This window comes from Helicoverpa zea, chromosome 20, assembly GCF_022581195.2.
Source record: "Helicoverpa zea isolate HzStark_Cry1AcR chromosome 20, ilHelZeax1.1, whole genome shotgun sequence".
NCBI classification, from domain to species: domain Eukaryota; kingdom Metazoa; phylum Arthropoda; class Insecta; order Lepidoptera; family Noctuidae; genus Helicoverpa; species Helicoverpa zea.
Genome location: NC_061471.1, coordinates 4,323,584 through 4,346,610, shown reverse-complemented (window position 1 = coordinate 4,346,610; position 23,027 = coordinate 4,323,584). Strand labels below are relative to the sequence as shown.

Sequence of the window (23,027 nt, the reverse complement as noted above, 5' to 3'; positions counted from 1 at the left end):
TATACACAATTGTAGCAAAACTTGTGACATTCCACATTATTTATGTCCGAAATACACTGTTGGTACAATGATTCAAATGAAAATATGATTTTAATTGGATGTAGGTCAGTACAGGTTAAATCAATGTGTTTGATACCTGAAAGGATTCTACCTCTAATACCAGTGGGACTGATTTGTAATCACCATGTAATGAATACTATGTAGTCTAAATTACGCATAAAGCCCCAAAATTAATTGATGACCCTGCGGTAAAATTCAAGTTCATTGCAATGGAAAGACTTGTATGACCCTGCTGGTAAACATTAGAAACCATTATGAAATAGTCAAGTTAGCGAAGTGGCTCAGCTGTGAGAGCCTCACCGGTCATTGAGAATGCACTAGCGCTCGCGAACAACGTCCATACTAATACAATTTGTTATTAGTAAACGAACTTAGTAAAGTTTACTTTTTATACAAAAAAAACATTGTGAAATTAGGAAGTGCAACGTGACCTGTTAATTGTTGTCTAAAATGTCTTTTTTCTTGACACAAGTGTTTAATACTCAAACAATAGTATTCGTGACTTTTGCTGTTATTTACACGTTTCTGTGGTTTCGATATAAGTTTACGTACTGGTCCAAAAGGGGTGTTGTGGGACCTCAGCCAGAATTTATTTTTGGTAATATTAAAAAAGTGATCAAAAGGAAAGAGCAGTTTTTCCAGCCTTATTATGACAATTACTTCAAGTATAAACATTTACCATACATTGGTATGTATTCTTTTCATCAACCGGTGCTGTCTATACATGACCCAGATATCGCAAAGCTTATGTTGATCAAAGACTTTGACAGCTTCCAATCGCGAGGGACTTATGACGGTGGTGTTGGAGACCCGCTAGCGGCTAATCTGTTCAACATCAGCGGGAAGCGATGGAAAAGCTTGCGATTAAAGATGACTCCGACCTTCACTCCTGGAAAACTAAAGACCATGTACCCGATTGTAGAGGATATAGCGAACCAAGCTTTGAGTTACGTCGATGTTTTACAGTCGAATAAGGAGACAGTCAACTTCTCGGATTTTTATTCGAAATATGCGATGGAGATAATCGGAAATGTCGGTTTTGGGGTTGAATGTAATGGTTTCGTAAACCCTAAATCGGAGTTTTATGTGAGAGGACATGAATACTTCGATCATCAATCACATTATTGGTAAGCTATTTTTCATCATAATAATTTTTAATTTATTATTTGGTGTATTATCAAAATCTATGAATCTATCTACCAACTTAATCCAAATATCTATTGAATTAAACTTGAGCATATACGTTTCGAACTAAGTAAACCGCAAAACAAGGTAAGTATTTCTCAACTCATTATTATGAAATGACGGAGTAGACGAGATATTATTGCCAAGTGTGATAGGAGTTTGTTTTAGTTCGTTAGGAAAACAAAAGAAAATTCCTTTTTCCACATTGTGAGGCAGCAAAAATAGCGTTTATAAATGAATGCTGTTTGAATTTTTAGGAGACTCATCAGAGCATTTGCGTTTTTCGCACCAGACACTTTTGATAGCTTAAAGATAAGACGAATAAGTTCCAAAATAGAGAACTTTTTCTGTGGCATTGTTAAGAGGACTGTCGAATATCGTCAGAAGCATCGTGTCACGCGAAACGACTTTCTGCAGACGCTTATCGAACTAAAGAACGGACATGTGGTCGATGAACAAGGTACGTACTCGAAGGTGAGCAAATAGTATTGCATATATTTTATAAAAAAAATATAATTGAAGTCCTGAAGACTCTAGACCTTTTTAGAGCAATTTCTACTCTACATAGAGTCTAGAACATCAGGTGGTGTATTATAAAAGATTTACCCCCTTACTTATAAAATCTCTAATCACCTTCTAAGCAACATTTTAACTAATCACTACTTAAAGTCTTAAGTAGTGATTAAATGTTAGTTAAGACATGCTTAAGCAACGTTTATAAGTAAGAATTTTCTTAAACAGCCCTTAAGTATTACTTATATTTAATTCACGTTTATAAGTAAGGCTGTAAAATATTACAGGTAAAGTGAAATATACAATAGCAGACTTCCCATTCTCAATGACTGATGTAGCAGCAAACACAATGCTATACATGATCGCTGGTTACGAGACATCGGCTACTACCGGCCAGTTCGCTGCTTACCAATTGGCTTTGAACCCTCACATCCAGGCCAGAGCGAGGCGAGAGGTGCTCACCGTACTCGAGAAGTATGGCGGCGAGTGCACCTACGAAGCTCAGAACGAGATGGTCTATTTAAATATGGTGTTGGATGGTGAGTGAGACGTAATTTAAACAAAATTTACTATAGGAGCAGACATTGATATTCATAATTGAGAAATAGCATTCGTATATTATCCTAATCTATAATTCATATTATGTGACAGAATTTCGCGTTTCGCCACGGTTTTATACATCAACCCATAACCTGCTATTACTACACGATTCAAAAATGATAATATTATTTTAATATATTTGTAACAGAAACCATGCGGATGCATCCATCAATGCGCGCATTGTTCAGAAGATGCAACAAGGATTACAAACTGCCCAACAGTGACTTGGTCATAGAAAAAGGCACAATGGTGTTTATACCCATTCACGCCATACAGATGGACCCTGATATATTTCCCGAACCAGATAAATTCGATCCTGAACGATTTTCGCCGGAGAATAAGGCAAAGTTACACCCGTGTCACTGGATGCCGTTTGGGGAAGGACCAAAGAAATGCTTAGGTAAGTTATAGTCTTTCAACAGCGACATGTTTCGGTAGAGCAGCTTGTTTCTTGTTTGGATTATTTTATTTACGAAAAATACCCGCATCAATTCTGTTGCGTCGAGTGGTAAGCACAGGGGACACAGATGGGAAGCATTTTCCTTGACACATGTTTAAAACTACGCCTGTTTGGTGTGACTGCTTAGGAGATTTACATTGAACCTCGAATAATCTATTGAAAAGGTAAATAGAAATCCATTTAATCTGTGGGCATTTTTGAAATGCTATGTATAAATAATTTAAATAAATATTTCACAGAAGTTGCAAGCATTCTTATATTATACACCGTATCTTTCAATGTATGAGTGGATTTTATTGCATTCAGAATTATTGTCTTATATTGTCTGCAGTCGTCACGTTTTTAAGATTATAAAAGTTATTAGTGGGTCATTGAACGAAGTATCTTAGTAGAAGTACCTAGTTAGAACATATCTTTATGTACCAAAACGTTGTTGAATCATAGGCATAGGTTAAGTTTATGGATTGTGAAATCATTTAAAAGTCAATAGTGTGCATATTGGCGTTGTTCTTGACCTGCCTCTACCGGACTGCATAGTTCGCGAGTCATCGACACAAATTAACGTCATTGAGCATTACTATACGGGGTCACTAAACTATTTTATACAAGATGTTTTGGACTTTGGACAATTAAGTGTGATCTTCGATTTGATAGAAACCTTGATCGATAATGGCTCTTTGATTCTCAGGTGTAAGACAAGGTTATATTCAATCGAAGATGGCGTTGATAAAGGTGTTGCACAAGTACGAGCTAATATTGGATGATAGAACCGAGGTACCGATGAAGATTAAGAACTCTTCGCTCGTGTATGCAGCACACGGCGGAGTGTGGCTCAAGCTGAGACGATTGGACACGTAGAACACGTATGTAGTCCTATTTGTAAGATCAGTGTTTATGTAACCCTTAGTGCTGTTGTGTATATAGACGCAATGCTATGGGTGACTAGATAAACAAATATTTACACACATTTATTATTAGTTATTACACACTTATTAATCAATTTGAACTATGCTAGCATCTGATGCATGTATTGTGTTCACGATTTATAATAATGTCCCTATGCCATTGGAAACCTACGAGTACCTTTATGGGGATACCGCGTTTTGGCGGGTCATAAAAAAGCATGACAATTGATTCGTGGTGCTAATAGACGGTGGCGAAAACTGTAGATCATTTCGGAGCTTCTAATGATATTCTGGTTAGATATTATGCTAGATAATTTTGTATAAAATTTTAATAAAATTCCTTAATTTACAGGTGTAGCGCGGGGTTTTTGAAAGCCATACGTCTCGCGCCGCGCAGCTAACGGAACGCGGCCGCATCCCCGCGCCCGCTACTACCGCGACACCCGCGACCCTCACCCCGCCGGTCCCGCGCAGCGGCGCAGCCCGTGACGCGCAAGAGAGCCACCCGACCGCCGTGTGATTCGGATGCGAGATTTGATTTTTCCTCCGCGGTGCTCCGCGTTGAGTTTTTATTGTAAATTCTGATTAAGTTACTTTTGGTTATACCTATTGTTGTAAACTTGTGTTTTGTTTATTACACGAACTATATTTCTAACAACGTGTTTGGACTTGTAACAAACCCTGTGTTATAATGGCGCCCTACTCGTGGCACGAACTTACCTACTGACTGAGTGAGTAACACGTGCAAGCTGTGACATTGTGTGATTTGTGCGAACTGTTGAAGTGTGCAACCACGCGTTATCCTATCCAAAATGCCGTTAACGAGGCAGGAAGCACTCCGGCAGCGAAGACGTGATGACGACGCCACGCTCACGGAAGACGAGGACAGCGTCGTGGAGCTTGGTCGCGGGGACGCCGCGAGATCCAGCAGCACGGCACCGACAGCGCCGCACCCCACAATGCAGCCCACGGATCAATTTTTATCCACGCTAATCGAGGCGATTACGCGTGCGCAGATGGAGGCGAACAAAAGCCTCATCACAGCATTGACGTCCACCGGCGAGTTTAGGACATCCACTCCCATCGGGGCCTCTCTTCAACCGAACGCGTGCAGCGGCGACACCGGCGCAAGCAACGGGGGTGCCGCGGCCGCGAGCAGCGGCGACGCAGGCGCGAGCCGCGCCGATGCGCATGCGGGACACGCCGCAGCGCGCGCGGGCCGCGCCGACACGAGCGCGAGCCGCGCCGACGCCGGCACGAGCGGGACCGCCGCCGCCGGCATCAACTTCGCCAAGTGCACGGCGAGGTTCACCGGAGCCTCCAAGGACGCCGAGGTCCTGGAGGCGTTCCTGGATTCCGTGCAGATATACAAAGAATGCACGGCCATCAGCGACGCTCATGCCCTTCGAGGTCTTCCTATGTTGTTGGAGGGCGAGGCAGCGGTGTGGTGGCGCGGCGTGAAGGCGTCGGTGAGCACATGGTCCGACGCGCTCGCGCGCCTGCGCGATACCTACGGCGTGGCGCAGCCCGCGCATCAGGTACTTCGCGAGATCTACGCCGCCGAGCAACGTGACGACGAGCGTGTTGATTCTTTCATATGCAAAGTGCGTGCATTAATCGCAAAGCTACCATATAAGCTAGATGAACAATTACAAATAGATATGTGTTACGGTTTACTACATAGACGTGTAATTAAGCGTGTAGCCCGCGATAGTATAGTAAGCTTAGATAAGTTATTGTATAGCGCCAGAATCGCGGAGGAAAGTTATTTTAAATTGAAGAAAAATCAAAACAAACATTCGTTATCTAAGATACCTACCGATAACACGGGGACCGAGTCCGAGACCGCGACACGCAACCATAATAAGACGAAATCGCGTTGTAGGCATTGTCGTTCTTTCGGGCATCTTAGTGATGATTGTCGTCACCGCGATAAGATGACTGGTGATAAGGCGTCAGGTGCGGGGCCAAGCATCGGGCCGCCCTTCGCGAGTAGGTTGCGGTGTTACGGATGTGGTAAGCCGGACGTCGTGAAGTCCCGATGTGACGTATGTAATAATAAAAGTACAAAACCGGTCGAAGCGTCGTTTAATAATTTTAGTGATAACGATTCGAGTTACGTACGCATCAATAACGTCACATCGCGGGAATTATACCCGATGGTAGATATAAATGTTATGGGCCGTCACGGCGTGGCCGTGGTGGATACGGGTGCAACACATAGTCTTGCGAGCCCTTTATTATACCGAGTTTTAGTTGACTCCGGAGTAAGTTTCAGCGACACGAAAAGGTACGTTCACCTTGCTGACGGAACACAAGGGTGGAGGCACTTGTTGTCGGCCGAGGTAAGTATTGTCATTGAAGGTCGTGAAATTGTTTGCCCAATGTTAGTGTTGCCAGGGGCAAACACCAAGACATTACTAGGGGTCGATTTTTTGACCCGGGCGGGAATAATAATTGACGTCGCCCGCCGCGTCTGGACATTCGCGGATGATCCCGATGTCGTTTATAATTTTGTTTACTCGTATGTTCTTAGTGCAAGCGATGCGAATACGCAGCGGCCCGCCTCGTCTGACACGGGGCTGATGTACGCCGCGCCGTCGGAGTTGACGCTGCGCCCGGATGAAGGTTGTAAGTTAACCCCCGAGCAGCGACGTTCGCTCGACTCGTTTATTGATAGTCGTGCGCCGCAGTTCGCGCGCAACGGACCGCCCACGGAATTTGCTACGCATCGGATAAAGGTGAGTCCACACCAAGAACCTATTGCGTGTCCACCGTATAGGATGTCCCAGACCAAAAGAGAGGCCTTGCAGAAGGAGTTGGATAAACTGCTGCAAGACGACGTCATCGAAGAGTGCGAGTCACCCTGGGCATCCAACGTTGTACTGGTAGGTAAGAAGGACGGGAGTCTGAGGTTGTGCATTGATTACCGTAAGCTCAATGCAGTAACAGAGCCAGACCGATACCCGCTCCCACGCATTGAGGATGTCTTGCATGCTGCTAAGACCAGTGAGTACATGACCACGCTAGACCTTCGGTCCGGATATCACCAGGTGAGCGTCTGCGCAGAAGACCAGGACAAAACGGCCTTCACGACGCCGCTTGGAACATTCAGATTCAAACGAATGCCAATGGGCCTACGGAATTCCGGGGCAACTTTTCAAAGGTTGATGGACCGTTTCCGCTCCAACCTAAAGGGGGTTGAGCTGTTTTGTTATTTAGACGATCTGATCGTGCTGTCTCCTGGACCTTTCGAGAGGCACCTGGCAGACCTGGAGGTCGTCTTCGATCGTCTAGCAATGTTTAAGTTAAGGGTAAATAGAGACAAGAGTTTCTTTGCCAAGGAATCTGTTCAGTTTCTGGGGCACATCATCGTGCCAGGTGGTATCCAGGTAGATCCGGATAAAACGGCAGCTATCGATAACATGGCTGCCCCTAGGAACGTTAAGCAGTTGAAATGTTTCTTGCAGACGTCGAGTTGGTACCGACGTTTTGTTAACAATTATGCAGAAGTCGCGAGACCTCTCACGAACCTGTTGAAGAAGTCCAGTGTCTGGCAATGGGACGCTGAGCAACAGGAGGCCTTCGAGCGCATCAAGTCTCTTCTTGTGACCGCTCCCATACTGCGTCAGGCTGATGAATCGAAGCCGTACGTACTCTGCACTGATAGTAGTGCGTATTGCCTTGGAGCAGTTCTTATGCAGGGGGAGGGCCAAGACGAGAGGCCGATTGAATATGCGAGCCGACTTCTCACCAGCGCCGAGAGAAATTACTCAACGACCGAGCGCGAGGCCCTCGCTGTCGTATGGGCACTTGGTAAGTTCCGCGGTTACGTTGAGACCGCGAAGATTGTAGTTAGGACAGACCACCAACCCCTACGGTGGCTTATGAGTCAAAGGTCACCCAGCGGCCGACTGGCAAGGTGGGCCCTTACATTACAAGAGTTCGATCTTGTTATCGAATACACTCCCGGTCGTTCGAACGTGGTGGCGGACACACTATCGCGACCCGTTTGTCCGGACGACCCGGATGAATGTGAACTACGCACGACGATTGTGGACATGCCGAAGAGAAGCGGCGCTGATGTCCGCAGCAATCAGCTCCTGGATCCAGAGGTTCGTAAAATCATCGAGGACATGGAGTCCGACGAACCCTCTAGGGGGAGACCATGGTCAGATCGGGGTTACGTGATGTCTGATGGAATCCTTTATAGGTACAGTTTGGAACCAGACGACGGAGAAGACTGCTGTTTGGTTGTTCCAGAGCAGGACCGCAGGCAAGTATTGGTTGACCTTCACGATGCGCCTACAGCCGGTCACTTCGGAGTAGAGCGCACGTTGAGCCGTGTCCGGGCCAGGTACTATTGGCCGGGCATGAGGGCTGTCGTGGAGAGTGATAATTTTGTACCCAGCATTACTCCTTACCTAAAACAGATGGCGGCCACCCTGGATCAGGCCAGGGACACTCACGAGGAGGCTCAAGCCGCGCAGAAGGAGTATGCCGACAAGAAGCGGAGGCCACCGCCGGACTATAAGGTAGGTGACCTCGTCTTGCCAAAGACACAAGGGCCGAACGATGCGGGCCGCGGACAGTCCGCAAAGTTCATCCCGCGCCGTGACGGCCCATATAGGATCGGGACGATCGTAAGCCCCACTACGTACAGCTTAGAGCATATCCAGACCGGGGGGAGCGTTGGGAGGTTCCACGTCTCGAACCTGACGCCTTATAATGGTGAAGTAGAACCGCCGGTCCGCGAAAAACGTAAGCGTGGTAGGCCGCGCAGGTACCTAGGCTAGTCCAGCTGTGGGGGCACGCTAGCTGGACTAGAGGGGGAGACTGTAGCGCGGGGTTTTTGAAAGCCATACGTCTCGCGCCGCGCAGCTAACGGAACGCGGCCGCATCCCCGCGCCCGCTACTACCGCGACACCCGCGACCCTCACCCCGCCGGTCCCGCGCAGCGGCGCAGCCCGTGACGCGCAAGAGAGCCACCCGACCGCCGTGTGATTCGGATGCGAGATTTGATTTTTCCTCCGCGGTGCTCCGCGTTGAGTTTTTATTGTAAATTCTGATTAAGTTACTTTTGGTTATACCTATTGTTGTAAACTTGTGTTTTGTTTATTACACGAACTATATTTCTAACAACGTGTTTGGACTTGTAACAAACCCTGTGTTATACAGGTATATTTGAATAGACGCAACCCGGACGTCGATGGAAAAAGATCGTAAAGAAGAGGAAACCAGTGGTCAAAATAGGTTTTTTACTTCGCAGTGTTCAGTGTAACTTTATGCGAATGGACTATTTATGTATTAAAGGCACACCCAGCAGGTTTAAAGTTTTACGAGTGGCCCTGTAGCCTTAAGTGGTTATTTACTTTGTGCACCAACTAGGTCGTCGAAGTGTTTACATAGACTTTATTCACAGAATTTGAATAGATGAGGCAACCTAGGAAGCACGTGTTGTTAATACGATGGATTAATAATGTCATGTTAAAATACAAATAACTATAATGTTTGTATCTGACCGTCAAGGAGGTTTATGTTTTAACAATAAGTACAATAACTGATTACTTATAGAGAAATGGCGCTATGGCGTTACTTTTGTAAGATGTTTCTATTAAATGACTTTAATTTTTGTTTTTCGTTTATATTTACTGTTTTTACACTAGTAACTCGCCCTTCGTTATCTCATAATCATCTGCCTAGCCTTTTCCCAACGATGTTGGGGTTTGCTACCAGTCTAACAGGATGCGGCTTAGTACCAATGTTTTACTTGGGGCGACTGCCTATTTGACGTCCTCAACCCAGTTACCTGGACAATAGCCTTTAAGACTGGTTAGTGCTTCTAAGTACCCGTCACGACTGTCAAAGATATTCAAATGACAGCTGGTTTAAATGCAATACACTAATTTATGTTGCCTTGTGAAACACGGAAATGGTCGATGCTCGTAAAGTCACCTCATGAATCACACTATTCCATCACGAACAAACACAGAACATTCCTTGTTTTATAATAATGTTAGGGCCAGATCCCACCAAAGAAGCGACGACAAGAGTTTGATGTTTTTAGCTTTGAGAATTTGATATTTGAGAAGAATCATTTTTTCTTTGATTCTTTGCATGCGGGATGCGAATGTTCTTAAATGAGTGAGATGTCTGTAGGTATACTCACGAAAAATATATAATTGAAATTATAGCTATATTTATTACTACAATTAATTCTAGTGCTCTAAGAGTAAGAATAGAAAGCAAAAAAAAATGCGTCAGTCCTGTTTTTCTTTTTCACGTGTTTGTGTCTCTTTTTCAACGTCATCTTTCCTGTCGGATGCAGTAGAAGTTTGATCGGATGTTTCTCCTACTATTTGGACACGTTTGGACTTATCAGTTTGTACTCCAACGGTTTTTAAACTTGATTTTCTTCTGGTTTTAAATTTTTCATCGTCAGCAGCATCTGAAACACGTTCTGTTTCAGGAGATACGTTCGTTTCCTCTATTGGCGGACTTTTAGACGTTGAAGGTTGACTATATTCGTATCTAAATCCTTTAGGTTTTTTAACTTGATCTTGCGTAGGTTCTCTAACATCCGCCTTACGATAGAGCATTTCAATTTCTCCAGAATCCGCTGCCGATTCTCTATTATCGTCTGGGGCCTCGATCATTTCTTGTGTTTGCTCCTTCGATTTTGTTTCCGATGAGGGGCCTTCTTCTGAGTATATAGAAACTAAAGAAGTAGCATCCGATGCTGGAATTTTCTCAACTAAGTCATACAGCCATGTCACAATGAATGCTGCTTCTTCATCAACCAGTTTGTAGGTTCCTGCTTTAGCAAGTCTGTCCATTTCTTCAGGAATTAACGAAAGCGTAGAGCGACTGCTTTCACGCTGCGACACATAAAGTAAATCTTCGCTCTGTGCATCTGCTCGTTCGTTTTCTTCGCTTACAGAGGTATCAGGCAATATAGTTCTTATTTGTACTTCATTTTGTTCCTGGATGATGACAATCTTACTATATTCATCATATAATGTTTAATTTATTTAAAGATAAACTAAATGATGATACTTATGGGAACTTGCAAATTATTGTAAAGTACATAATACCCGAAATCACCTAATGTTTTGCAAAAAATGAGATACCAACCAGTATGTTGTCGATGTCTCCATGGAGCTGGGCAGAGATGCGAACTAACTGGAAGTCTACTGCCAACAGCACGCGCACCAGTGCCAGCAAGGCGGACAGCAGCCAGCACGCCGTGTGCAGCCAGGCCGATAGGATGGTCAGCCGCGTCGCCTGGTACACGCCGCGGATGCGACGCTCGTGGGATAGGGTCGCCACGTTCACGGTGTACGAGCAACTGTAGGTTGAACCATTCATAAATTACATACATAAATACCACACTGATCTGCATTCAACCAAACTGATTTCAAACCAAGCTAGGCTCAACAAAATCTTACACACGAATGCGTATTGCCACAAATATAAGTTTCAGAATCTTATTTAGTTACAGTAGATAACCTCAGCTTCAGCATCCTACTTATATTATAAATGTGAAAGTTTGTGAGAATGTATGGATGTATGTTTGTTATTCAATCAAGCAAAAACGGCTGAACCGATTTTATTGGAATTTGGTATGTAGATAGGTGATACCCTGGATTAACACATAGGCTACTTTTTATGAACATACTACGCGGGCGAAGCCGCTGGCGGAAGCTAGTTTGGAAATATTTCTCAAAAGCTTGGCTATTTCATAAAACAAAGTATTTTAATGGTGATTCTACGAACGTGGGACTGCCGGTAATTTCTCCTAGCTTGAGACAGAGTTCATGTAAGCCATAATGGGTGACAACTGAAGTGTAGACGCAGAGACCACCCATCAGCAAAGAGAACACAAATACCGGGGGTAATACTCGCCAAGGTCTCTGCAAACTAAAGAAGAAAACATACAAATAGCAATATTGTTAACTTACTATTTTTTAGGAGAACATATTCAAGAAAATAATATTACCCGGTAAGTGTCCTACTACCAGTGGAACACATAAGGAACATGGTGGTCCATACGAGGCCAAAGATCCCGGACACCAACGGGACAAACGTCGGGAGAGAACAGGTGCTCTTCTCAACCCACTGAGTGCTTAGGAAGTCCACAGGCACTGTAATTCAATTCATAAATAAAAGTGGCTTCATTGGTTGTACGAAAAAATAATTTATTGGCACTAATTAAAGTAGACTAATTTTAGAAGTTACATGTAAGCTATATAATAAATAAATAATAATGAATAATAATAAATCTATGTGAGTACTACATTTATCAGTTTCTAACGAATCTCAGCACATTTGCAGTTTCATAATACTTACAGACTCCAACATCCTTTGTGGAGGGAATGAACTCATAGATGACATTATGTTTGACCGTTGTCAAAGACAGGAGCTTCGGAAACAGTACGCATTTCTCGTCAAACAGGTACATTAGCATGTGGAAACAAAATGTACAGAAAGAACCAAACACGAACGCCAGGAAAAACAGGAGGAGGTGTGCACCTGCAAATATCAATAGGTAAAGTTTATAAAACCCACAAAGCGACCAGTCCGACCCGGGAATGGAACCCGAGACCTCCCTCAGTCATAGCAGTCGCGCTTGCGACCACGAGACCAATGAGGCAGTCACAGTCACTAATAAGACTTATCATGTAAACATAATAGATTCTACATAAAGTTACCTACTAGCTGCTTCTCGCAACCAGGTAAAGATGTATTGTGCACAGTAAATGCAATGATAGACTTTAGTTTATAGTGATATCTAGATCTACTTTCAGTTGGATTGGATAATAACATAACGTACCCTTCCAAGCTCCATTGATTTCGGTTTCACTTCTTTCAATCAATCTTAACTCTTCGTATAATGGGACCCTATTCATTTTTACTTAAATTGATACAGCTATATATTGCTATATATTTCTATTTACAACAAGTGACCCACTACATAAGATAATATTTAGTTTTCGTTTTCTCTTAATTTTATCTTTGACAGATCATTTCTCTTTGACGAATTTAAGAATAAAGCCAAGTAGGTACCTAATACCTTTTTGGTCAAAGAAGGTTCGAAAACTATGGTTTTTAGATGTTTGTCCTTTATGTTTTCACCACAGGGTTTCCACTCAAGTCAGCTAATCAGCTTTGAACAAATCCATGGCGACTGCTCCATCGGAGGTTTTTGGTGGGGTGTTCCAGCAATCAGCATCCTTTAGTACCGTCATCAAATGTTTACCTGCAGCCGGCACCTATAAGTAAATTCACCTCAGGGAAATAGTTTTGCAATGAATTTCTCCAGAAATATACCTTTAGGCATCCATGACCTATAATCAAATAAGTGCAATAACTTCTATTATTCTAAAGAATTACGTAATTGTTTATAAATCGATTAGCACGTTGTTTATAAAGTTTGTGCGCATCTGAGATTGTGAAGAGACCATGTTCTGCTCTTTTTGCGCGTAAGTAATTCGCATAATTATACTATTTTATTTATTTTGAAAACACTACAGATCTTTTTCAATTTAAATTCCTTCAACTGAACAGAAAACAATTCAACAAACATTTCTATATTTATATTGATTCTTCTACAGTTCTACTAATGCATTCCTTAATACACTTCTAAATTTAAGTAGGTAGGTATTAACTTAACTGGCTGTTGAAGTAGTAAAATAAGGTATTTGAACATCTATATTTAGCAGGCCCAATAATGTTTATCGCGTGGAAAGAAAGCGAGTATCCAGGCCGGACTGAGTCATGTCAATGATCAAGCGCCTGTAAAAGGCACATCATGTGACGCAACGCGAGATGTTTACTCTGGGCACAAACATCGGATCAATCGGATCGCCATCATTGATGATAATAGCTCTCTTCTAGTGATGTACCTGGCTCGATAAGATTTTTAACTGACTTAACAAAAAGAAGGTTCTTAATTCGAATGGATGTTATTTTTCTTAAGTAAAAGTAAGAAGGTAGTGGGCAACTAGGTACCCACGAATTTGAGTTGGAGATTTTCTACTTCACTTTATCCTGACTTCGAATGAAACAGAGCGAATATTTATAGTTTTCATGGCTCTGATGTGGGTACTTGTTCAAAAGGTATAAATACAAATGAAAGAAAACAAACGTATGCATTCATTAAACGCAGGTTAACTAAGTGAAAATAATATATTTCGTTACGCACTACGCTTCGATATTAACGTAAAAAAGAAACTCATGCAAGAAATATTTGTGTAATGATCTTGTTCATTTCACTGGCGAAGTGTTGCGCCTGCCTATAATTTCTTATCGATAGCTGCTCCTTAGCAAACGGGACACATCATTACAATGGAGCTGCGACAAGCGGTGGACGGTGATTAACGGTGAACTTAATATTTATCTGCGACCGTCCATGTAAACAGTACAAATATATGTTTGAAACATGAAGACGTTTGTTTTGTTGTGCTCAGTGATTTCGATAGTGAGCCCCAAAATAATTGATTTATCGTCCAGCAAAAATGTTTCGTGGAGTTTTGTGAATAATAACAGAAGTAAGTTTAATTAATTTTTTCCTTATTTATTTAAGATTGTTTGTCCATTATCATTAGAATTCTTTTCGAACATGTCAATTAAATTATGGTACTGATAAGGAAACATTTCATTAGCATATTGGGTACTTTGGTGCCTAACATTTATTAATTACTAGCTTCTGCCCGCGACTTCGTACGCGGATCCTGTCCCTTATGCCAGCGACTACGGGGTCAGCAAAATCAAAGATCTTAATCGTCTGATATTGAATTTTAAGAGCCCGTTGACTTGAAAACAACGGAATACGCATTAGAAACGTTACATATATTTTATTTTTGTACTTCAACGGCAAAAGCACAGCAGACTAAACAAAACGCTGAGAACTGAACCGCAATAAACGCGACCATAGGGATAAAAGTAATGATTCTAATTAGTCCGCATTTAAGTTGTGTGTGGCAAAAATATTACACGTATTATTACGTAAAAAACATTAAATAGATAACAAAGTCGTGGTGACTTAGTGGAAGTCGTGGTGGTTTATAGGGTAGAGAACGTCTTTGATTCCAGGTCTGGCAAGTACGTGCCAATGCAACTTTTCTAAGTTCGTATGTACTTTCTACGTATATTTTGGATACCAATGACCGTTATTTGGAAGGCATGTTAAACTGTAGGTTCCGGCTGTCATTGAACATTCTTGGCAGTCGTTATGGGTAGTCAGACCAGTAAGTCTGACCAGTTTTACCAAGGGGTGTTGGGTTGAGCGGGTAACCGGGTTGTGGAGGTCAGATAGGCAGTCGCTCCTTGTAAAACACTGGTACTCAGTTGCATCGTGACTGGAAGTCGACTCTAACATAATTGGGATAAAGGCTCTTGAGATAATAACGACAATAATAATGAGCTATAAGCACCGCAGGACATCTGAGGCTGATGACGGGGAGTAGCTACCCCGCGGGGCTATATATACTGAGTTCTCCAGGGAGAGTATACTGCCCCCATCTCCGGCCGGTCGGAGTGAACCATGACGGGGGTAGGTCTCAAGCCTCTGGCTTGGCTTAGCCGTCCAGAGTGGAGTCGCTAGAGCAGGGTTAGTAGCCCTGCTCGGAGGATGCCTCGTGGTAAGTGACCCACAGGGAGCGCGTAATCGGCGTTTAAAATCCGCCGAGGTATTCTCACACTTCAGCCGCTCATGTCCCTGTTGCCCTCTTGTTGCTATTCAGTGACTGATCTGTACAGTAAGTGAGCTGGCGAAGTCTCCACCTGCAATTTTTACATGTATCTAATACATTGTCATCGGCAGGTGCCATAGTTCCCGTAGTTTCCCCATTCCTAGTCCATTAGCATCCCATCACAATAGCCCAAGTAGTTTTCATCCACAGTTAACAATGGTATAGCACAGAACCGGGGATTGTCTTTTTTTAACGACGTCCACCGGGGATTGTCCTTGAGTTCATATTTCTATAGTGTATAAAGGGATAATCGTCGGTTTTGTGTCACCATACCTATTTCATAACATTCGTTTCTATACATTTCAAGTGTAGTATTGCTCTTGAAGTTCCACATCAGGTGTTCCAGATCTTCGATGTATATACGTCAATAGAGAGTGCTTATTAGATTGAACCACTTTTGCAAAAACGTCATATCTTTATATGCTATAGTATAGCTGGGCTCCTGGGGTTCCACATCAGGTGTTTTACATCTTCAATTTTTATAAGTCAACAGAGAGTGCTTATCAGATTGAACAACTTTTGCTAAAACGTCACACCTCTATATGCTATAGTCTAGCTGGGCCCCTGGAGTTCCACATCAGGTGTTTTAGATCTTCAATTTGTATAAGTCAATAGAAAGTGCTTATCAAGTTGAATAACTTTTGCTAAAACGTCATACCTGTATATGGTACAGAGAAGCTGGGCTCTTGGGGTTCCACATCAGGTGTTCCAGATCTTAAAATTTATTATCTCAGCTGAAAATGCTCATCACATGAAACAATTTTTGCTATGGCACCATTTTGGTATCTCTTATAGTTTTGTTGGTCTGTTGGTGTTCTGCATCAGGTCTTCAAGTTTCGAAGATAAATTATAGCCTATATGTTGACCAGGCTTAATACTGATACAACAAAGAAAAAATCATTGAAATCCGTCCAGTAGTTCCGAAGATTAGCGTGTACAAACAAACAGACATACAGACATACAGACATACAGACAGAATTTTTTTTTTGGATTTGTGCTCCATTACTGTTTCTAAACCCCACCCAATTACTATTTTTTTAATATATTCAATGTACAGACACAGTTTTTTTACAGATTTATTATATGTATAGATGATTAAAATAAAATCAAGCGTTGAAACAGCGCATTTCGTTTTCAAGTTCAATATTTCTTTTCTCGGTTCACGAAATGATTTCCGGGAATTTATGTTCCACGTGATTTGCAAAATTAGTTAAATGTGACTGCATATTAGAGCTGTTTATACTTAAAATTAATGATTGATTATTTAGTGAAAAGTACGGAAGAGATATAAATGTTTTCACTTATGTAAACGTTACTGTAGTGAGGAAGTGCTAGGTTTTCCGTGTATTTACTTATTTATGTTTATGTAAAAGTCGTTCCAGACTTCCCATTCGGTACGCTTATCCTTGTTTACGCGTAGGTAGAAGTAACACCACAAAGTTAAATGGTAAACAAACAGAAGGGTTTGACTTGGTTCAGTCATAGCCATAAGACGGCTTGAAGGAAGAAGAAGCTTCTTCTGGTGGCTCTCCAGTACCGTCAGTTCGCCGATGATTTTCCTACCTTATGCTAAAAGAAACAGTCATACAATTTGGTTGACACTTATCCGCTCGCCACTTCGACAGTCAAATACAAAAGAATAATCCCTCATCCAATCGAGTGAATACTAACTTTGATCACCTAACAACCCAGTTTACTTAGGTAATAGTCCAGTAACAGGCTTCACTTGTCCTTCAAGGCAAGACAAATTGCTTTAAAATGAAATTGGGTTAGTAGGGGACTCACAAGTCAGCCACAATGCCTCGTTAGGTGCCAATGATAAGTAATCAAAGATCATAACACCCCAAAGAGGAGTATCCATAATCTAATAAATCGACACAATAAAGAGTAGTTCTGGCCTTTTAACATTTGGAATTGGATATTCTACAACTTAGCTTTGGACAATACAATACATATCTCCTTTACATAATGGCATTATTTATAAAAATTCTCATTGTTTTCTAGCTATCACGGGTAAGGCGACGGTGCCGGGCGGTATTTACTCTGACTTGCATTCCGCTGGTATTATTGGAGACATCCTGTCGGAAGACAATGATGTGCGCACGCGTTGGGTCGCTTATGACGTATGGTCGTACACAGCCAAGTTTAATAGTAAGAACTTAGAAAAATCCTTCATTAACCCTCAAATAATACAAGACACTGATCCCTGATTGCTCCTTTTATTTCCAGTTTCAAGCAAAGACTTGCAGGCCAAAGTTATACATTTGGTGTTCGAGGGGTTGGATACATCGGGTTTCATAACACTCAATAAACACATACCAATTGGCTCTTTCAATAATATGTTCGTGCGATACGTTTTTGATATTAAAGATAAACTGCAGGTATGTGCAACAGTAAAACTAAATTGATCATTTTTCAACCATATCATTAAAGAAATAAGGTTGAAAAGTGGTAAATGGTATAAAGTGGAGTAAGTGATACATGAATGACTGCTGTTAAAAGAAATTTCCCGAATGTTCCAGGAAGGTGAGAACGAGTTGTATGTGTCATTCCTGTCGCCGGTGGTGGCAGCGCTGATTCGCTCTAACAAAGTGTTCGCGGCACCTGACTGCGTACCCGCGGTGTACAACGGAGAGTGTCACGCTAACCAGCTCAGGAAGATGCAAGCTTCCTTTGGATGGGATTGGGGACCTGCTTTTCCTTCAGTTGGAATTTGGTAAAGTATCACCAATGTTCATAAGTTTACTATTTTCTCGGGGAAATCCATTTTTAATGATACGTAGGTTTCTTTTGAAATGTCTGATCACTAATCAGTCAACATCAAATAGAGATTAGGCCGGCCATCAGCACCTACTTGGGGATGTCTTTCTGTCAAAATATCTCTGATAGGTTATCTGTAACAGAAATAGAATGATTTTTCTGAAGACAGTTCATTCTGTGTTATCAGAAGAGGTTTCTTATCGTATAGGGCGCGGTTAACTTTGAGTACTTGCCTATACCTACTGGGTTTTACCTAATAGATAGTTACTTAGGTACTTGCTCTTGGCTACTATGTACTGTCTTCATATGACATTCATGAAGCGGTCCCAGCCTAATAATTTTGGGTAAACTAAAACTCTCATGAGATTTTAAATGGTTGACTCTCGATAATTTCAGGAGGCCAGTTTACATCGAACTATACAATGGCGCGATAATAAGATCAGTTACAACTCACATCACCAAAGTAGGTTCGAAGTGGGACTTGCGATTAAAAGTATACTTGGAGTCGAGTCAGAACAGAACTTTGTTAGCTGGAGTACTGAGCGCTTCGTTACAAGTCGAAGGTAAACAAACGCTGAGGAAGTGGACGCAAGTCAATGCAACGACCGCGGCTGACGGAACATTAGTTGTAGAGCTCAGTCTTAACGTCAGCGACGTGAGTGCACAGTTTTATAATCTAGCTCGTTTACTCGACTACATTTTAACCGACTTCCAAAAATTACGAGTAGTTCACATTTGTGACATATTTCATCATAGAAACTTGATAGTGGTTGAAGAACGGACGTTAAGCTAGAACGGCGATTTTTTATTTAAATCAAGCCACTGTACACAGTGCTTAGGCCACAACTTTTGATTTTGGCAAAAAAAGAATAATGATATAAATTATTTTACTTCACAGAATGTAGTCAGGCTTTGGTGGCCAAATGGATATGGAGAACAGCCTCTGTATAAGTTGAAGTTACAATTTACTTCGGATTCCGATATGGACAATCCGTCTTATAAAACAATCAATGTGGGATTCCGAACTGTCGAGTTGGTTGAGTCTGACGCATCTGAAATATTAGGTAGGTATGTTGTGGCGTGATTTCACCAAAATGCAATTTTGCTGACACTTTTTTTAGATGTTCGCATGCCATTCGTTACTGTTTATTAGAGCAAGTAGACCAATAGATAAATTGGCTTGATGACAGGGTTAAAAATAATGCTTCTAATTATTCCGTCTTTTAAGTTACCATCATCAGCCTCCGAGCCTTTTCCACAACTATGTTGGGGTCGGCTTAGTTAAGTTACCAAAAAATATTGGACATGTATTCTTTATTTTATTAAACTATTAAAAAGACACTTAGATATAAGGATTAAAGGTTGGATTTGTGACGTCACGACTATGTAAACTCTGGACTTGAGTGACGTGCCTAACACAAAATTATATCGTGCTGTACCTGCGTTGATTTTTTGAAATTTGAGAGAAAAGAATAAAATACGTGTCCATTATTTTAGGGTTATCCAAAAGACGGACTAATTTCTGTTTTTCATTCACCATGCCTATTGTGTTCGTCGATCAATTGTTCCTTGTTATTTTAATTCCGTGCCATATGGCTAAGCAGCTCCTTGGCTATCTTGATAAGTTATGGATATTTGTTTGCTTGAGAAAATTGCTTTATTGTTTATTACGTCACTAGAAATATGCAAAGAACGACAATGGGAATTTGACAGAGAGAAAATATTGGCTGCACACGCAATAAATAAATAAATTAAACTTAATGTAATTTGCAGGCAACGGAACCGCCGGGCGTGGTCTAACATTCTATTTTAAGGTCAACGACCACCCACTCTTTATGAAGGGTTCTAACTGGATACCATCAAATATTCTTCCTGAATTAGGAGAAAGTCAAAAGAATGTTGGTATGTAATAAGACTAACTAATGAATCATGTTGTTTGTCATTCGTATCTCGCGCGACAAGCATTAGAACAATGTGCTCCAATCTATGAAGAAGTTGTGAAATGCTAAATAAATTTTGCATAATCTGTAACGTTTGATTTCCTAACCGGATCACGTCTTAAAATTGCTCAAATAGTAGTTTGTTCTAGTGGACAACCTGTTAAAGGCTGCTCGTGATGTGAACATGGCGATGCTACGTGTGTGGGGCGGCGGCGTCTATGAGTCTGACTACTTCTATGACAAGTGCGATGAACTCGGAATACTTATTTGGCAAGACTTCCTCTTCGCTTGCTCCATGTATCCCACTGATAATTATTTTATTAGGTAAGATTCTCAACACCAACGCCTACCGGTGATAAGTCTATATTCAATAAAAACCTCGACCATAAAATACAAGTTCCCAAATCCACCTGTCTCTGGAAATCAGGGTCCTCTTGTCACTAAAACTATTGCAATGAAACTATTATCTCATTTTAGCTCGGTGCGAGAGGAAATTGAACAGAACGTATTGCGTCTCCAGCACCATCCATCGATAGCCGTCTGGGCTGGGAACAATGAAAACGAAGTAGCACTAAGAGGCAACTGGTATGACACCTACCCCTTATTTGATAAATATAAAACTGAATACATTAAACTGTACGTGGATACAATCAAACCGATTGTCGAAGACTTGGACCCTGGGAGGCGTTACTTAGTTTCCAGCCCATCGAATGGTCGAGAGTCTGAACGAGAGAACTACATAGCAACAAATCCGTATGACCCACATTACGGAGACACGCACTACTACAACTATTTCGCCGACAACTGGGACATGGATACTTACCCCAAAACGAGGTTTGCATCCGAATATGGCTTCCAATCAATGCCATCGCTGAAAACTATGAGAACAGCGACAAATAAGGACGAAGATTTCCACGTGCGTAGTAAATACTCTGAACATAGACAACATAGTCCAAACGGCTATAGTTATATCGAAGCGCAAATTACTAGGCGTATGAAATTAAAAGAAGACGATCCAAAGTATTTCGAAAAGTTCGTGTTTTATAGCCAGGTAAGACGAATATAAGTCTACTACAAAACTCAGATTTTAGTGTCATCATAGGCAATCATTTAATAGCGGTAGTGCAAACTTATTTTATAACTGCAATCATTTAAAGTAATAGTGAATTTTCAGATATCTCAAGCGATGGCAATAAAGACCGAGACAGAACTGTACCGACAAGATCAAGCCAATTGGTATACAATGGGCGCACTTTACTGGCAACTGAACGATGTTTGGCAAGCGCCCTCGTGGTCTGGAATCGGTAAGCGAACCAAAAGCAAGTGCCAACAACACTACATCTGTTTTAGGCGATTATCACACTGCCCCGCATGATGCAGCGTAGTGCGTGGATGCGTTTTTTTCCGTTGTTTGTAAATATCTCCGTTTGTATGGAAAACACGCATAGTCCAACACACTGAAAATGCATCCACGCGCGTTCATGCGGATCACGCACATACATGCGGAGAAACACGCACCCCCGCGCGTAGGTGCGGGGCGAGACGCAAGGTATGGCACACTGAATCCCGCATTGCCGCGCGTGATTTTGAATGGGCGTGACGTGTATATTTGAAAATGGAAGCCGCCGTGCGCGAATCTACTAAACGCACCTACGCGCGTGAGTGCGCGAAAAACCCGCACGATGATGCAGATCTGCACTCCCGCAGGAACGCGCGTAGGTGCGTCGACACGCAAGATGCAGCGTGATGCGGGGCAGTGTGAAGATCACCTTAAATTAGCACAGTAAAAAATACCTATACTACTGAAAGAATTTAAATTTATTTCTAGAATACGGCGGCAAATGGAAGATGTTGCACTACTTTGCCAAATCGTTCTTCGCGCCTGTTCTCGTATCACCCCGTTTGTGTTCTGGGGACGACATCGAAGTGTACCTCATAAACGATAGATTTGTACCGATAACAGATGCCTGGATCACTGTAGACATATACAATTGGAAAAGCGTAGGCCCAATTAGCACCAGACAATTTCCTGCACAAGCCAACCCACTGAGCTCAAAATTACAAGAGAATGCAGACGTTCATTTAAGGGACTACAATAAGGAAGAAGTATTTGTCAGGTTCACTTTGCAAGCGCAGGGTGTGAAGTCACCGCCGAACTATATATTCCCCGTGGCTTTGAAATCAGTAGTGGGTTTGCAGACGCCCAATATTCAGGTAACATTTTTACACTTCTTTACTTGTGGGATGGCAAGCACGTTACCAGTCCTTCGAAATTCTGGAGCCAAATACTTAGCTACCCGAAATGGCCAGTTTTATTGGCGCTTTTCACCTTGATTTTCGGTAGGATTTAAGTATTCAATTTTTATATTATATTTTTTTTTGCAGATACTTGTGTCAAACTTAGTAACACGTCGAAACCACGATCGTCTGGAATATGCTGTAAATATAAGAGTTGATACTGTTGTACCATTCCTATGGTTAGATACCGATATTGAAGGTCGGTTTGAAGAAAACGGACTCATTGTTACGGAACCGCAAAGCGTCGTAAAATTCTTGTGCAACAAACACGTGTCACCGAGGGTCCTACAGAAATCTATAACACATCAATATTACGTAAACTGATGTTCTGAATAAATATTCACAAATACACGGAACACAAATGCCATCCCGTATTTTTTTTAAATTGTTTTCGAACCTCTATGTTTCCTTTCCCTTTACCTCAAACAAATCAGATCATTCTCGCTTTTGCATGGCATACGAAATTCAAGTTTTATACATTTACTTACATAAGGTTGAAATTCGTATAATTTCTGATGCGTCTTTTACCGCAAAGTGTTCCGTGAAAATAAAG

The 23,027-nt window shown here is 41.9% G+C and overlaps 3 protein-coding genes across 4 annotated transcripts; 2 read left to right on the top strand and 1 right to left on the bottom strand.

Moving 5' to 3' along the window:
* Nucleotides 1-510: 510 nt before the first annotated feature.
* LOC124640278 (probable cytochrome P450 6a14) lies at nucleotides 511-9,356 on the top strand. The gene is made up of 6 exons (XM_047177987.1): nucleotides 511-1,187; nucleotides 1,503-1,705; nucleotides 2,046-2,297; nucleotides 2,507-2,758; nucleotides 3,507-3,681; nucleotides 8,902-9,356. The coding sequence occupies exons 1-5, from the start codon at nucleotides 511-513 to the stop codon at nucleotides 3,674-3,676; spliced, it is 1,554 nt and encodes a 517-aa protein (XP_047033943.1). The 3' UTR covers nucleotides 3,677-3,681; nucleotides 8,902-9,356.
* Nucleotides 9,357-9,879: 523 nt separating this feature from the next.
* LOC124640209 lies at nucleotides 9,880-13,036 on the bottom strand. Of its 2 annotated transcripts, none has more exons than XM_047177876.1 (6): nucleotides 12,797-13,036; nucleotides 12,073-12,255; nucleotides 11,723-11,867; nucleotides 11,500-11,643; nucleotides 10,858-11,071; nucleotides 9,880-10,706 (listed from the first exon to the last, which is right to left on the bottom strand). In XM_047177876.1, the coding sequence occupies exons 2-6, from the start codon at nucleotides 12,188-12,190 to the stop codon at nucleotides 9,984-9,986; spliced, it is 1,344 nt and encodes a 447-aa protein (XP_047033832.1). In that variant the 5' UTR covers nucleotides 12,191-12,255; nucleotides 12,797-13,036; the 3' UTR covers nucleotides 9,880-9,983. The 2 variants fall into 2 exon arrangements, with proteins under 2 accessions (XP_047033832.1, XP_047033833.1); XM_047177877.1 differs by lacking the exon at nucleotides 12,797-13,036 and adding an exon at nucleotides 12,557-12,655.
* A 1,039-nt stretch (nucleotides 13,037-14,075) lies between these two features.
* LOC124640415 (beta-mannosidase) lies at nucleotides 14,076-22,836 on the top strand. Its single transcript, XM_047178184.1, has 12 exons — nucleotides 14,076-14,273; nucleotides 17,481-17,627; nucleotides 17,706-17,857; nucleotides 17,999-18,192; nucleotides 18,633-18,891; nucleotides 19,135-19,300; nucleotides 20,010-20,138; nucleotides 20,326-20,500; nucleotides 20,654-21,227; nucleotides 21,351-21,480; nucleotides 22,005-22,390; nucleotides 22,562-22,836. The coding sequence occupies exons 1-12, from the start codon at nucleotides 14,165-14,167 to the stop codon at nucleotides 22,796-22,798; spliced, it is 2,658 nt and encodes an 885-aa protein (XP_047034140.1). The 5' UTR covers nucleotides 14,076-14,164; the 3' UTR covers nucleotides 22,799-22,836.
* The last annotated feature ends 191 nt before the right edge of the window (nucleotides 22,837-23,027 follow it).